A 16,166-nucleotide genomic window follows, 5' to 3' on the forward strand; every position below is an offset into this window, starting at 1 on the left:
TCTCAATTCCAACTGAGCAGAAGCAAATTCTCAGAATAAACGTTTCAGAAACTTGAAGTACTGAAATACATTTGATGGACAAGCTTGAACAAGATGTTTTAGTTTTAGTCAGTTTTGAAAAATTATTTCTTTTTTGTCATAAAAAAGTAGAACTTGACAAACAAATTACGAAAACACAAACATATCAAAAATACTTCCGCTAGAAACCCGCAAGAAAGCTTCTCATGTGCGTCTTTGACATACCGTAGCCCAATCCTGCACACATTCAAAAAATTATCGGAATTTCGTTCCCTACATTACTGATGCTATTCACATTCATGGTTATGCCGAAGTTTGATGTTATCAATTCAGCCATGAGAAAACCTTTATACTACTTTTAATTCAGTCATCAAAAATAAAAAATAAGTGTGAGCAAGACGTGACCAAGACAGTGAGCGAAAAAAGCAACATACCGTATTTCCTCTGATTGAAGCCCATAGGCTTCTATTTTTCAACCTCTATTTAGGAAATTCCCAAAAACTGAAATTACAAGAAATTTTTTGAAATAGAAAGGAAATGTCTACAATAACCGAATAGACGAACTGAAATGTTCGAACTGCACTAACTAAACTGCCCGTATTTATGTTAGAGGATGCGCTCATATGTTTTTAAGCTCGTCAGAGAGTGGGCTTCAAATAGAGGTGGGCTTCTATTAGAGAAAATACGGTAGTTCAGTTCATTGAAGAGGATTGTGTTGCAGCTGCAGCAAGTCCGACTGCAGTGATAAGCAATGTTTGGACGGCAGCTTGGTTACTCGGCTCCGTGTACCATATGTAGAACGAGACGATCGGATTTTCGCCAACAAGATTTCGGATCTGAATTGTAAAGATGTTTTTCTTATTGAAGCAGTTTCTCCTACCTCTTGAACAAGGTTGAATTGTTCGTCTTCGCTCAGTTTGAGAAGTTTTTGTAGGACACCCTGAAACAATTTTTGGAAAATTGAACTTCACATTTTTTGACTTACATCGTATTTGTCTGAAACCGATAGACCGATCCCGGCGCCAACCACTGAGCCAACCGCAGCTCCTATCGGACCTGCCAAAACACCACCGACAACTGTTCCAGCTACAGCACAACCCGCTTGTTTGGAGATTTGCTTTGCAGTGTGGCTTACTGTCTAAAACTGATGTTGTAATCATTTATTTGCGTGTCTCATAAACGTACCTTGTTTGAGTTGACATGATCCACAACAAGAGACAAGTAGGTGATTGCATCGGTCATGTTCTCAGCGGTGCGGTTCATTTTGAATGAAGTGGAGAAAAATTTGTTGGTCAATAAATGAAAAATAAAATTAAGAATAGTTCTTTTTTATTCTGCGATTTTTAGGGTTAGCAAGCTGAGGAAAAAAAATGGAGACTGATAAGGAGAAAAGAATTATACTGAAGTGGTAAACAAAAGTTTTGAAAGTTCCGCTACAAATTGAAATTTCCGTTGTGTGATGCTGAAACATCATAGTTTTAAAACAGCTTGCGAGCCTCAAAAATTATCATTGACAAAAGAAAAACTCAGTTGAAAAGACAGTGTTAAAAATTCAGCTGAACATTAAAAAAATTTTCGACTGGTAGAAATTAGAAAAAAATTGCATTGCGAAGGGAAAACGTGAATTTTGAGGAAGGAGAAAGATGGGAAAGACAATTTTAACAAAAATCTAATTATCTTAATAAGATGTGGTTGACATGGTATTCAGAAATACAGAAAAATGAGAAAACCGATAAAAATTTATGATTTGAGTTTGGATTTGATTGCTGAAGTCGGGTTTTGGGAAATACGTAAATGATTTGATACCGCAAATCCTGCAAAGTTAATAATCATAGTGGTACAAATCATTTGATAATTGACGCACACACAAAGTTGTTCATTCTTCCGATTCCATTCGAGCTTTCTTTGGTGCAGTCTCATCCTCAGAAGGCTCCACAGACGGCATATTAAGAATTCCAAAGAACTTTGTACTTTTTCGATGAACAACCAATTTTTCTCCAATTTCATTAGCTCAGCCTGGTTTTTCACGAAGGTTTTTTTCGATTTCGGTTATCTTCTTTATTATCTCATCCATCGCTTCTTATTGCATATTGAGATCCTCAGTTTTTTGCAGAACTTCTTCATGACCTTGTTCAAGTTTCTTTGCCAGTTCTACTTGTTTTTCGGTATTTGTCACGAGACTGGCATAATATTCCGACTCGAAATAAACTTTCCCATCGTCCAGGCATTCTTCATAGAGTCTTCTGGATAATTTAAATTCATCGTCTTTATTGAAAAACTCTACCTCAGCTTCACAGACAGACTCTGTTAGTATTTTCAGTTTAGTGACATGTTCCACCTTCTCCGTTTGCAATGCGACGGCTTCAGTGAGTACCTCACAAATTTCTCTACGAAAATTTTGTAATTTCAAAATTTCGAGGATGGGGATTAAGTCTTGGAATGCAGAACTTTCTCTTTCCGTCACGAATGTCAAGCCTACAAAAGAAAACTACGCAATTTTTTAACTTGAACCTACAATATCTGTTCTCCCAATCGATTTTCGGAAAGTAGCACCAGTATGTGAGGATACTGTTTTTTTGGATACTTTTCTTTCGGCTGCTATCTCATACAGCAATGCTCTCTCACTAGGTTCCAGCTGAAAATTTTGAACTTTCCTTTCAACTTAATCTACTTGTAAAATTTCGGGCCGCGCCATGGACCCGGCCTAGTCTAAAGGCAAAACACATTTCTTGAGTCCGGGTAGCTGATTTTGAGAAAAACTCGGAAAGTATCGAATTCCGGCTAATCTATTGCTTCATATAATCACTTTTTCGTGGCTCTTTGAAAGAAATGTTACCTTTTTTTCGAGGAATCAGATAGAGAACGTTATAGTGATAAATTGCAATTTTTGAAAAAAAAATCGGCTGTGTACAACTAAATCCATTAAAAAAATACTAAAAACAAAAGAAACAAAAAAAAATTATTAATCCATCGGTCAATCAGTTCTCAAAATCAACCGGAATTGGCACCTAAAGAGGTTTTACAGTAAATTTTCAGAGTGGAACTATGATTATGAGGAGCAAATTTGATGCGATACTCTGCTCTTACAAAAATTGAAGCATAAAAACTTTTCAAATGTACATAAAAATATCAAGAATATTCTGTATGTTTTACTCGACGCGGCTCGTGACAAGTATGCAATTGAGTTCACGTTAGTTTAAAGTTTAATGCAGTGCTGTGAGAAACCTTTTTCAACTTTTTAGATTTGTTACCTCTAGCGCAGACAAAGTAGGAGTTTCGAGAATTTTTTCCATTAAAGAAAGCTCTTGTCGAACATCGTTTTGTGGATCCTGGAAACTGTATCTCAGTAAAAAACTGTCAGTAAAAAATGTTTGGAAGACAGCTTACAGATGATTCATCGGTGATATATTTCAACACTGACATAAGATTGCTCCATTTTTTCCTCGAAAAGTTGGTATGGATCATTCATTGCCTTTAGTTGATTTTCAGCTTCGTTGATCTTGTTGACAGTCTCATTCCAGATAGCTTTCTTGTTATTTATATTGATTTTTGCTTGCTGTGTCTCCAGAAAAGCATTGGTAAAGTTTTCGGAACATTCCAAATATTCATTCTTAAACTTTTCTGCGTCATTATTTTCCAAAAACGAGTCATTCATGTTTCCCTCCATCCTTAAAGAAATTTAAACATGAGTAAAAATTGTATAATACTTTTCATTCAGTCGCCAATAATTAGAAATAAAAACAGAAAGTCCGATGGCAGTGAGAAGCAATATTTGAACGGTAACTAAAACTTTTTCAGAGCAGCATTCGAAAGGAATTCATCGAGCAGATTTAATCTTGGTTTATGGGAGAGGAGGTTGATCTCTATCTACTTCTATAGAAACATTTCTGTCTGAGTCTCTTTCGAACGTTTTTTAAAATAAATCAAAGGAATTTCTCTTTCTGAAAAAGGTCTATTTATTAATCAGGAAAACAATTTATACGAGATCTTTGACAAGTTTATTTGAGGTATTATGTTATTATGTTTCAAAATAAAAAGAGCACTGATTGTAGTTCAACGTCTGGAAGTTCCCGCCGATTTCTGGTTGGCAGCCAAGTAGGCCATCAACAGCTGCATGAAAGTCGCTTGATGATTCATATCCTTGAACCAGTTGACGAATTCAGAAAATGTGAGACCTCCAACATGATTTCTGATCTGCAACTAGCATACATATTCTGAGGTTTTCGTTTATCAATTGAAATCTTACCGTGGAAGCCAGAATGTCCTTCTCCTCATCTTCCAAATTTCTGATTATTCCGAAAACGCTCTAAATATTTTCAGGATTATTGTTTTGATATATTTCTCAAATTATCACCGAGTAATCATCCGAGTTTGCATATCCATACACTGCTCCGGCCATCGTACCAAACATTGCTCCAAGTGGTCCCGCGAGAAGACCTCCAGCTCCAGCTCCAGCTGCTGCGTACGCGGTTTGATAGAAGATTCCAGACATTGTTCCACGTAGACGCTGAAATGATTCCGATGAACTTTTTTTGAGAAGTTTGTGGTGAAAATCCTACATTATTGTTCTGAGCATGATCAATGACTTGACGAAGATAGTGATCGGCCATTTTCAAATTATTCTGTAAAATTTTGAAGTTGAGAATCAGGTAGAATGTCTGTCATTAATCAGGTAAAATGTCTGTCATAGAATAAGAGAGATTAAAAAAGAGACGTGTCACAAGTTTCAATTTCCAATATCAAAAATAGCACTTGAGAAAAAAAATCTTCTGCCAAAAAAAATAAATGTGAAGAAAACATTCTAAGTAGTTGAACTAACTAGGTCCTCTTTCTATGCAACGTCAGTTAGTGGTTATACATTTCACGAAGTGAAGAGACGCAGACTCAAGTACACGAGCGATAAACAACCGCATTTCGAAACAAAACGTGAAAAAATGGTGTTACGAAATTATGAAATATATATTTATTGGACTGAATGGGGCATTTGAAAGATTGACAGTTCAAAATTTAGGAGAATTCCGAATCTCAGCATGAATCGTTTCGATCATCTGCTGCAGTTTAGGAGTCTGTCCATTGCGTTTGTTCTTCTCGAAGAAAATGAAGTGAGTGTGTTCAAGGACAGCACAAAGTACACCAATTCCACTTCCAAGGGCTAGAAGAAGGAACAAACCGTAAACGTTTTCAGCTCCCAGAGCGGTTTGTAGATCTTCAGGTTCACTCGATTGGCATTCTCTGAATATTCAACATAAACTTTTCGAAGGAAAGTGAGATACTCACTGTTGCGACTTTTTCCACCAGTTATTCTTCAACATCAGAATGATGCCTTTCTCGTTGAGATCCAGAATTTGTCTAGTTAACTTTTCTCTCCACTTGGATCCTTTCGGAAGAGCAATGCTATAACCATTTGAGCCAAGGACAACGTTTCCTACGCGAGTCAAGTTGCAGTTCTGGGTTACTTGGTAGTCTAGAGTGGCCGATTCCATCAAGAACACATATCTGAAAAAGTTCATTAATGATGTGGCAGTCATATGAGAGCTTTGAGGCCTATTCTACTAGTCTTCAAATTTGCAATATGGAAGTTCTTCCAAAAACCTAGAATTTTGCTTCTACAACCAATATATTCGTTTTGACTCGAAACCAAACCTGCTCGTCACTCACTTCTCATTTAACACCCTGTTAACACCTTCATGGTTCGTCTTCACAAATGCTGACGGCTCGGCACTCTGCATTCTCTCCCATAAGCGTCGGAAAGTTTCAATCCTTGAATACTTGAAAAATTGCATTGTCGAACCTCCTAGAATCGCTCCAAAATTGTATTCCGTTTGATTTCCCAGCTCCTCGAAACTCTGAAATGCAAAAATTAGTGGTGTTGCTCGTAAAATAGACGAACATACATTGAATGGCATAGATTTTCGGTCCACAGTCAGCAGCGCAGCAAAGTTGGCAGTATATTGAGCAATGAGGACTAGAGTAAATGTCCACCATACCGCAGATATCAATCTGAAATTTGCGTTTGAATTCGGAAATTCGCTACTTTGATTATGTCTATAACGGCTACCTCGTCGCACCAGCTTGACAATTGTATCCAGATCCAGCTCGTAGCAGAATACAAACCAGGTACCACACAGAATTCTGCACCTTAAACTCAGTTGTCGACTCTTTTGGCGATAAAACGGCTGCGATGGTGACAAGTAAGGCTGTTAGTACAGTGGCGATGGCGGAGAAGGTCCATACACTGAAATTTGGTTTTTCGAAAAAAATAAAAGAGGTTAACACTACCTTGCCGATAGAGGCCACAAAAATCTGGTCAACGAGGAAGACGCCTTTGGATTGGGTTGACGCATCAACATGGAAATTCCGAGTTGGAGGAATGGATCAGTGAAATCAATCACTTCCAGACGAGTCGCTGTGACCGTAATTGGGGCCACTGCCATATCAGCGTCTCCTCTTAATATTTCTCCAATCATTCCATCCCATTCATCCGTTCCATTCTTCCTCTCTCCATACTTATTGTCTTTGACAATCTTCAGCGTGTAATTGAAATGAAGCATCTCAGCAAGCTTATCCAGCAAATCCACGCAGAATCCTTCATGTTTCACTCGACCATCAGGCATGATCTTCTCGATTACATATGGTTTCTCATGAATTGACGTCACTTTGAGTGTTCGCGATTCTCTGACAGAAGCTTGATAATGCTCATGGGTTCCAGGAATGTTCTTAGCAAGCATTGTGAGCTCTTTAGACCCTTCCCAAGTCGATTTCCACGTTCCTGTCTGAAATTCCACAAATTTTCAACATAAACCAGTTCAATCAAAGATAGAAATGATAGCTTGCATGTAATCCAGCTCCAGTGATGCCCATTTCCCAGATGTGTAGCTCACTATCGCTTCGTTCACTTGTCCCGTTGAATGATATCGTGCCAGTAAGCCCTTTGAACGGCTGGAAAAAAAAAATATAAGCTTAACAATTAGAATTGAAACTAACCTTGACAATGGGAAGTTTGTATTTTCGTACTGGCTCGTCGTCACCGCAAGTTTTGATTTTTCTCTCTCCAGAGTGACATGCCAGTAGAATCGAATCGAAGATGAATGCAAAATCCTTCTGGAATTAATTGTTCTGTCTGAAAACCATGTTCTGCTTCAACTCACAAATGGAGTCCGAGGACTATTTGGTATGTGTGCCAGGTAGTCTTGATACATATCCGGCAGTTTGATAGCCAAATCATTCTGATTCCATTTCTCTTTAGATACAGTGAGTAGGGAAACACGCATTCCATTGTGTGTATACTGGGAGAGATGGTCCTTCAGATCGTCTAGCGCGGTGATAAGGAACCAATTGTGTACGCTTATCATTCCAAGTTTCAATGAAGCATCGAAGAACGTTAACGTCTCGTTTGGGCTGAGCTCAATGAGCACTCGATTCTTCTTCGGCCAGCACCGATTCCGATCACATGTGTCTCTCAACGCCAGTGCTGTTGCCATCATACTATCGTCCAAAGTATGCGCTCGGAGCAAAGCGGGACTTTTCTCTAATCGCGATAGAGTTTCGATCAACTGCTTCGGAGCATCGTAGTTTGAGTAGATGTACACAAAATTATCCCAACGCCACAGATTGATAAGCCTCTCCATTAATTGAGAATATTCCATTGATGGATAGAGATTGAGAGATGTTTGTTGTTTTCTGTAAGTACCAATGTTAGTCGGAATTTTAAAAAAAGCTCAACTTTTGATATCCCGGGGTCCAATAGTAGTGGATGAATAGAATGTTGAGCTCCGCGCATTGCTCTTCAATTATTGAGCCTGTTTCTCGGTCCACCACTCCAATAATCACTGTCACTTCCGATTTGGCCAAACCGCAAACTAAAAAAATCATTTTTCATTTTGCGAAAATCTAAAAATGCTTACTTCTCTCATTCAAATCGTCATGCGAGTTCCGTAGTACAATGAATGACGTGTGGGAAATGAAACAAACGCCACGAGTCTTCACGATTTGCTCATTTATTCTTGGCACTATGATATTCACAGCTGTCCGCACAGAATGTTCCAAGTGGTGGCTGGTTATCAATCCTAAAAAGCATCTGGATTTTTTAAACAGAAAAAGATTGCCAACCGATTCGTATAGTTGATCCATTGTACAGGAGTAGAACCAGTAACAGAACTTTTAGGTGGCCAGACATTCCAACTGTTTCATTTCTCCCAATCCATTCTTCATCAATTTGTCGCTAATTGGTTGCTCAATAGACGATAATTGAGTTGACTGCTCCTTCCAAAGTGATTTCCGGGACACTAAAAAGAACTTTGATTGGTAAAAAAGCTGAAATACACAATATTAGACGTTGAAACACTGTTTCTGGACTGCTAAATTGAATTTCTTCGATTAAAAGCATTCATTTTCCACTTCTTCTGTACCATATAAGAATTATTATTATATTTGATAATTTTAGAAGCTTACTAATGTTTCTTCCTTGATTTTTCAACTGAAATCCTTTAGCTTTCTCTCGCAAAATCGATTATTCGCCGTGTGTCCTTGACTGTCCTCCCCTCTTTTCCAATACAGAGTAGCGCGCGCAAACTCGCCCTACTGCACACGGTTGTTGGTCTCGCAACGAAGAGAGGAAAACGGGCCGACCCAAGGCGGTGCACAACACATTTTACGCGATGAAAAATGGCTAATTTAGACGAAACTCGCCCGATTTTTGTAATTTTTTCGCCTACAACTATTAGCATAATTTTTTCCGTCCAACATTACGTATATTTCGTTTGCTTGAAATCATACTTTCGCTCTATAAACTTAATTTTTTTACAGAATGGCAGCTCCAAAACTTGGATTCTTCGAAAAGATCGCCAATCTCTCTGGGGCGTTGTACCGTCACCAAGCTGCTCAATTCCCACGTCGCCTCCAGATTTTGAAGGTACGTTCTAGCAAGTTTCTGCACAATGATAGACATTTTCACAGGGAAAATCCGTAAAAAAATGTTATTTTTCTTCATTTCAGGCTGTCGGAAAGCACGAGCTCGCTCCACCACGTCAAGCTGATTGGCCAGCCATCAAAGCCGACTGGGCCAAGGTTCAAAACTTCATCCAAGCCGGAGGATACAAGAAATTGACTGTTAAGGTGAGAATTTGATTTTTTTCATGAGCCAGCAACAAGGAGCTAGTTCATCAGCATCGGAGCTGTGTTGTTGTCTAGATGCCAGTCACAGACAAACGCAAAGTTTACTATAAATCTTTTGCTGTGATATAACAGAAAACGGAATGAGATAAACCTAGATGCTGCCAGGGATCTTTTCAGCAACCACTGGACCCCAAAATGATCCCTCCTCTAGCCCTCATAAAAACATACGATGATGTCTCCTCTAGTTCTCATAAAAATATACGAACGCAGAACTTGACCGGAAGCTAAAAGTTACTGACATTTTAGAGACGTGCAGAAGAAGTCGATGTTACTGTTTGGCTGAGTTCAGTCGCTCATCAGTTTTGTAAATCATCGAATACGTGATATCGCCGGTGTTGCAAATTTAGACATGCTTGCCTAAAAAATTTCCGGCTCACAAAATTTCAGAAAATGGACTACACCTTGATTCTATAGAAACAGTATGCGCTAGCCTGGATTCTAAATGTATATGTAAAAAATTATCTTGAGCATATTATCCATTCTCTTAAAATCTCCGTTTTTCAGGAAGGACTCGTCTACACTGCCGTCACCCTTGAGATCGCTTTCTGGTTCTTCGTCGGAGAAATGATTGGCCGTCGCTACGTCTACGGATACCTTGTAAGTTTGTCTATCGAGTCATTAGCTAGTACTGCACACGTTGTTTTCTGATCAGCTCGTGGTCCAGATTACAGTAGAAACTAGATCTCTGGAAATTCGGTTTACAAGAGAAAAACATCTTTCGGATGTATTAGCGGATAAAACGAAACATCCTTTCACTTAAAGCGGTCCATACTCAATCATATTATTCCAGGTTCCTGCCGACTTCGTCTCCTCGTCTACCAAGAAGGCCGTCAAGGAGCAAGAACGTCTTGCTGCTCTCGAGAACTAAATTCTGGATCTAATGTTTAGTGTTTCTCGTTTTTTCTCATGATATCGACCCCTTTCTGTTAGATTAAATTTGAATTCTTTGTAAAATGAAGTCTCGATGACGATTTTTCAAAAAATATGATACACAATCTTTCAGATTGGAAAACTTGACATTTTATTCCAGATTTCAGTCGAATTTCATAATGGCGGATTTCGTCTGTTGACTCCAAGTTAACGTGAAAATAGAAGGATTTAATGGAACGGGTGATAAATATTTTTCTTTGTTTCAATATGGATGATGAATTGGATAAATATGGTTTCGGTGAAAAAAGCGGTTGTCACGGTTGTTATATGTACATTCGCTTCACCTTAGAGACACTTTGAAGCCGCCTCTCAAAAAATATGATTATTTGGAATATATTCAAACTGGAAACTAATCTGTATCAAAAAGGTACGGACTGATTTTTGGTGGAAAGGATAACCAAAGAGAGAAAACAAATACCGAAGAAAAATAGTGTATAGTTGGGAAAACTTCGAATAAAATTTTTCAATTTGTTTTATTAGGCTTCCCATTGAGATACTTTTTAATTCTTCATAAAAATTGATGGGGATATGTGTTTGCACGCAGAATATCGACATTACCTAGGAAGTTTCAGTTGGATTACCACAAGCTGAGAGTTAGACTGATAAAAATTGAAATATGGGCTGTATTCAGAGTTCAACACTTTCTTGTCTGTTGGCAAGGTGCTGTAAAACAGATTCTGGTGATAAACGGCCAACAACACTGTTATATATAGCTTTTGTTTGAACCCTTGCCTCTGTTGATTGTCTGACAAGTATAGAGCGTGTGTTTTTAACAAAATTGTTTGAAGATATCGGTTCTTATTGTAATAATGTTGGCGAAATTCAAGTTTCTTGAAGAATTTCACTGAACACCCATTTTGCTACACACTAGTTCAAGAAATTATTTATCGCTTGCTAAAAAAACGACATGGCAAGAAGCATCACGCCTTCGGGATGCTCCGAAATTCTATCGTCATATAATATATCGAGTTGATACCGAAGATTCAACTCAAAATCATCCGGCACATTCCAAACTCTATCACACCGATGTCCAATAGTATTTTTAATTTTATTATTTTAAAGGGTAGACACTCCGAATATTAATTCTCATTAATTTTGCTATTTTTGGCACGTGATGTGAACCAGGCCTGTGCGGCAACAAAATTTTTTCGGCAATACGGCAACTCGGCAATTTGCCGAATAGGTTTCGGCAACGTTCGGCAACTCGGCAATTGCCGAAAAAAAATTTCGGCAATTTTCGGCAACAAAAGTTTTGCGTCTTTTTTTTAAGTAAAATCGATACGTAACTCACCTGAAAATGCTTCTATCAGGCTCAGAACTACAGATAATGTGTTTCATAAGTTCCTTAAAAAAGTAATTACAAAAATTGGCAACTCAAGACCACATTTTTTATGCAAACTATTTTTCTTTAGCAATAGAGGGTATTCCAATAGTTGAAAATATTTGTTCCGATTGTGAGTTTTGAAAATAGTGCGCTCAACTTGTTAGGCAACTCACGACACGTTCCCTAGAGATTTGAGACAGGTTGGATAATTTTTTTGATGAGTTGTGACTCATGATATCTATTTTTCTCCTATGCTCACAAATTTGAAGCCCATTTTTAGATCCGAACAAGTATTTTTGATGATTATTGGGACACATTTCCTCTAAAGTTCACTCTGAGAGAAGATGGTGTTCAAAATTTGATTTTTCGAACTTCGAAATAATTTTTTTGACTAAAAAAATTGTGAAAATCTCAAAATTCAAAAAATTTCAGTTGCCGAAATTGCCGAAATTTTTTTGCCGAAATCGGCAACGGCAATTCGGCAACTTTTTCTTCGTTGCCGATTTCGGCAACGGCAAATCGGCAACAAAAATTCGGCAATTTCGGCAATTTCGGCAATCGGCAATTTGTTGCCGCACAGGCCTGATGTGAACCTAAAAAATAAATGTGCAACAGTTGCTTTTTTAAGGGCCTAATGTTAAATGGGTATTCATTCAGATATCGTTCAGAAATTGCAAATCATAAGTTAATTGAGCTCTGAATTTGATTATGCAACTCAACATCAAGTTATCGACAGTTTTCACGTATGAGACTTGAGAAGAGGATGGCAACCTCACAGCACACTGTATATTATTTTTATAAACTCAATGCATTACTCTGTTTGAATGCAATTTTCAAATCCCACTGCGACGGGAGACCAACGTTTTGTACTTGCTTTGCCCGTTTCAAAATTATGCCAAAGCAAGTTTACCTTCTTCAAACCGTAGTTCCCAAACCATACTCTTACCTAACAAACATCTCAAAGTTGTTTGTCATTTCAATCTGTGGTTTCTGAGCAAAGCGAGAACAATGAATCATGTTAGCTCTAGAATCCGACAATAACAGATCGGAGATGTGAGAAACACTGGCTCCAGATGTTTCATGACTAAGCAACATGCAAAGAAAAAAGTTATTTTAAATTAATCTTTGAGCAAAGAATCTATTCCCGGATTCTGCTTGATCTATCAAATTAGATTCTCGTGATGAGAAGTTACATTAAAACTCAAACAGAAAAAAAAAACTAAAGTCCGTTGTGTAAAGTCAATATACACGGGGAGGTATTTGTGACATGGGTAGTGGCACAAGAAACAACACGAAATAAGTCAATAACGTAAACTTATCACAGCGGACTTCTTCTATCACAACGTTTGTTGACTCTGTACCCCTTTGGCAGACATTTTCTTATGAACTAAAGGATTTTTCTGGCAAAAACATGTGTTTACTTGAACGACGCACACTCGGGCACATGTTTATCGAGTCCAAGACAAATAACTCAATTCAGGAACGTATAAAAAGGTCAGGATGGAGTATCCAAGACCACATCGAGTCTCAAAATGCAATTCTCCATTCTTCTTGCGGTGAGTTTCCACTGTTGATTCCAATACAAATTTCGGATTTTCAGCTTGTTGGCTTTGCCTCTGCTGCCACATACTACACCTCCACACCGAGCTACAGCAACAATTGTAAGTTTAAATTACAGTAATATCTGAAAACTGAAAACGAATTCAGATAGAAGTTGCTCATCTTCCTATGAGTGCTCATCCGGTCAGACTTGCTCGAATGGACAATGCATGAACTCGCTTAGCTACAACGGAGGGGTCTACTCCAACAATCAGTACGATATGAACAGCCAATACGGAACCACTGGATCCGGAGTCTATTGTACCACATCCTACTCGTGCCGTTCTGGAGAGACTTGCATGAACAACAGATGCCAGAGCAGCTACTCCAACAACAACATATACGGAAGCAACAACAACATGTATGGAAACCAATACAGCTGTAAGGGAAATTCAGCACAAACGGTATTAAAATGTCTTGTTTCAGCTGGATCCATGACTTGCCGTTACACCACTGACTGCATGTCGGGACAAATGTGCTCCAATGGAATGTGCGTTGCTCAGTACGGAACATCTTACAACAATGCTATGTACTCCTCGTCCACTGGAAGTGAGTGATTCAAATCTAACCTTGAGACACATACTTCCCTCCCCCCACACCAATTCCTTGCACACCCAATTTTCAGAACAATGTATTAACAGTCTCTCCTGCTCTAACGATGAACGTTGCGAAAACGGTCGTTGCACAATTTACATTGCACCTAGTAACTTTGTCTAGCCCATTCTTGTCATCAAAATAATTTTTCCAGACTACTGTACCTATGACAACACCTGTGGACTCAACCAAAGATGTGTCAACAACATGTGCCAATCCACTGGATCTAGCTCCTACTATGGACCTGGATCTTCTGGATACAACACTTATGGAAACTCCAACCAATACGGAGGATCCAACACTAGATGCACCTACAACTCTGACTGTGGATCCAACAGATATTGCTCATCTGGATACTGCAGCAGCTACGTGCTCAGACAGAAGAGAAGCTCTTAAATTTGTACATTTCATTTTCATTGTATTATTCCAAATTCCAATAAACATTGCCAATCCCTTTAAAATTTTTTTCTGAAAGCTTCATAAATCTTCTTCAAAAAGCAAAGTCTCAGTGGGGACGTGTGGGAGATTCGATTCAGTGCAAAACTTTTTTACTCTTAGGGCAATCTGTCTTTGTAAAAGCCGATGCATGTGTCATAAGATTGATGATGCGAAGGTTTCGTATGAGGGAAGCAAGAGCGGCTCACCAATATGATGGTTTATTAAGAAAAAAATATTACACATTCTTGATTCTGAGGCACTCAGTATATAAATGTTCTAGCTTTCAATATTTTCTAGATTCGTCATGATGTTTTTTTTGCGAGTTTCTGTTTGCTTAATCTTTCTTGTGGTGAGTTAATTTTCGAGTGTTTACTTGTTAAGGAAACATTATTGACAGATCACGTCGTCGGTGCAAGGTAAATGGTATTCAACTTCTCCAGGAAACTGTCGGATCAACGAAAACTATACACCATGTACACAACTTTGTCCACCAACCTGTGAGGCTCCAAATCCGACATGCAGGTTTGTTTGGAAACTTTTTTGCCTTGAATTGTCTTTGAAATTAGGCCATGAATATTAATCAAAATTTTAAACTAATTTTTGAATTCTTTACAAATCAGGGTTAACATGGTTAAAAATAACCTATCCATACACTTCTGGAAATGTTAGAATAGTCTCGCCAGTTTCAACCGATTCATATATGTTTCAGTACCAAAAATCGCGGTTTCAGTGGAAAAACAGCGATTTTCAAAGACGATATTCTCAATTTCTAAGGCATTTTAAACATAAAGTTTGTAGTATTAGACTTAGAATTTAATGACATTGCATATTTCATACAGTTTCTCAAAAAAATATTTCAAGATTTTCAAAAAAATGCAGGTGGGAAAAATTCCAAAAGTTGACAAAAAACGTTTGGAGAAAATTACTGAGTAATAGAAGTTCATTCAATTCTGAGTATTAAAAAAACTGTGCAAAACGTCGTAGAAACTGAAAACATAATCTTTAAAAGTCGGTGTTTCTGCACTGAATGCGAATTTTTGTTATGAAACTGATATAAGTCGTCTCAAACTGACGAGCGGGTTCTGACCTTTTCAGAAGAATCTAAATTAGCAGTCATTGGTGTAATCAGAAATTTTGATAATCATCTAGCTTTACAAAGTGCCCTTGTCAAAATAATTCTCATAGTCTTCAATGAAATTTCAAAGCTCAAGCAAAAAATTTCACAATTTCAGAGTTGACTGCACTCGGCCCTCCTGCAATTGCATACAAGGATACGTCTACAACCATGAAGGTCGCTGCATTCCATCTACTTCCTGTCTCCGCCAGATGCCAATTCGATGTGAATACAATCTGCAATGCCCATCGAGATTCTCCTGCACCAGAGGATTCTGCGTGGAGATTTCTTCTGGTCAATCTACAGGAGTTTTCTCTTCCTACGCGTCTTCAACATCTGCTCATCGCCACCAAGTACAATTTGGTTCATTGACATGCACTCGTGATAAACACTGTCCGGAGAGAAAAATCTGCATCAATAAATACTGCAAGATGTTTGAATAATTTTCCCTGTCACGAGAATAAATCGGTTTTCATTTTCAATTCGTAAAACATAGGAGATTCCAAGCTTATTCCAAGTTTATTACACAACTCGCCAAAGATTCGTATATATCTCCTTACCTCCATGTACCTCATTGCTTTTACACACACCCATAAAAGTGCAGACACTTATCCAGGTGGACCTCTTTCTACGATGAAGGGTGATCATCAAGATATTCTTTCAATAGTTAATCGAGGCGTAACAACTTTTGCGTCCATTCCTAATGGAATCGTGAGAAACTTTTGGGGCCATGCGCGCGGGCGAGGTGAGAGTTAGAAGGCTACTGGTTGATTGAGTGCCAATGTTCATTAAAGGCATAGTAGAAGAAAGTTAACCCGATCGGAGGGGGGCCAGTACTTGTCTTCCAAACCATTCAATTTTCTCCTCAGATCCTTTTCTTATCTGGTGTCAAAATCTCGTCGCGTGTGCGGTTCCTTTCTTGGGAGGATATACAAGATATATTGTTATGATAGGTGATGATGACTTTTCTTGTTA

At 38.3% G+C, this 16,166-nt stretch overlaps 7 protein-coding genes across 7 annotated transcripts; 3 read left to right on the forward strand and 4 right to left on the reverse strand.

Moving 5' to 3' along the window:
- Positions 1-715: 715 nt before the first annotated feature.
- CBG27772 lies at positions 716-1,281 on the reverse strand (the record flags this gene model as incomplete). Its single annotated transcript, XM_045239886.1, has 3 exons — positions 716-958; positions 1,004-1,156; positions 1,204-1,281. The coding sequence occupies 3 exons, from the start codon at positions 1,279-1,281 to the stop codon at positions 716-718; spliced, it is 474 nt and encodes a 157-aa protein (XP_045099102.1).
- A 2,131-nt stretch (positions 1,282-3,412) lies between these two features.
- On the reverse strand, positions 3,413-3,673 carry CBG27773 (the record flags this gene model as incomplete). The annotated part of the gene is made up of 1 exon (XM_045239887.1): positions 3,413-3,673. One exon carries the CDS (start codon positions 3,671-3,673, stop codon positions 3,413-3,415), a length of 261 nt encoding a protein of 86 aa, XP_045099103.1.
- A 398-nt stretch (positions 3,674-4,071) lies between these two features.
- On the reverse strand, positions 4,072-4,628 carry CBG10904 (the record flags this gene model as incomplete). The annotated part of the gene is made up of 4 exons (XM_002644901.1): positions 4,072-4,212; positions 4,265-4,324; positions 4,373-4,525; positions 4,578-4,628. The coding sequence occupies 4 exons, from the start codon at positions 4,626-4,628 to the stop codon at positions 4,072-4,074; spliced, it is 405 nt and encodes a 134-aa protein (XP_002644947.1).
- Positions 4,629-5,018: 390 nt separating this feature from the next.
- On the reverse strand, positions 5,019-8,194 carry Cbr-glr-6 (the record flags this gene model as incomplete). Its single annotated transcript, XM_002644902.1, has 12 exons — positions 5,019-5,250; positions 5,296-5,514; positions 5,677-5,864; positions 5,913-6,018; positions 6,077-6,253; positions 6,298-6,791; positions 6,853-6,957; positions 7,003-7,119; positions 7,167-7,698; positions 7,742-7,877; positions 7,923-8,084; positions 8,128-8,194. 12 exons carry the CDS (start codon positions 8,192-8,194, stop codon positions 5,019-5,021), a joined length of 2,535 nt encoding a protein of 844 aa, XP_002644948.1.
- A 630-nt stretch (positions 8,195-8,824) lies between these two features.
- On the forward strand, positions 8,825-10,060 carry Cbr-asg-2 (the record flags this gene model as incomplete). Its single annotated transcript, XM_002644903.1, has 4 exons — positions 8,825-8,929; positions 9,013-9,132; positions 9,697-9,789; positions 9,983-10,060. The coding sequence occupies 4 exons, from the start codon at positions 8,825-8,827 to the stop codon at positions 10,058-10,060; spliced, it is 396 nt and encodes a 131-aa protein (XP_002644949.1).
- A 2,918-nt stretch (positions 10,061-12,978) lies between these two features.
- Positions 12,979-14,035, forward strand: CBG10907 (the record flags this gene model as incomplete). The annotated part of the gene is made up of 5 exons (XM_002644904.1): positions 12,979-13,002; positions 13,047-13,107; positions 13,154-13,426; positions 13,472-13,594; positions 13,794-14,035. 5 exons carry the CDS (start codon positions 12,979-12,981, stop codon positions 14,033-14,035), a joined length of 723 nt encoding a protein of 240 aa, XP_002644950.1.
- Positions 14,036-14,381: 346 nt separating this feature from the next.
- On the forward strand, positions 14,382-15,634 carry CBG10908 (the record flags this gene model as incomplete). The annotated part of the gene is made up of 3 exons (XM_002644905.1): positions 14,382-14,426; positions 14,475-14,599; positions 15,310-15,634. 3 exons carry the CDS (start codon positions 14,382-14,384, stop codon positions 15,632-15,634), a joined length of 495 nt encoding a protein of 164 aa, XP_002644951.1.
- Between the last annotated feature and the right edge of the window lie 532 nt (positions 15,635-16,166).

The sequence above is a fragment of the Caenorhabditis briggsae genome (assembly GCF_000004555.2).
Source record: "Caenorhabditis briggsae complete genome, chrX, whole genome shotgun sequence".
NCBI classification, from domain to species: Eukaryota; Metazoa; Nematoda; class Chromadorea; order Rhabditida; family Rhabditidae; genus Caenorhabditis; species Caenorhabditis briggsae.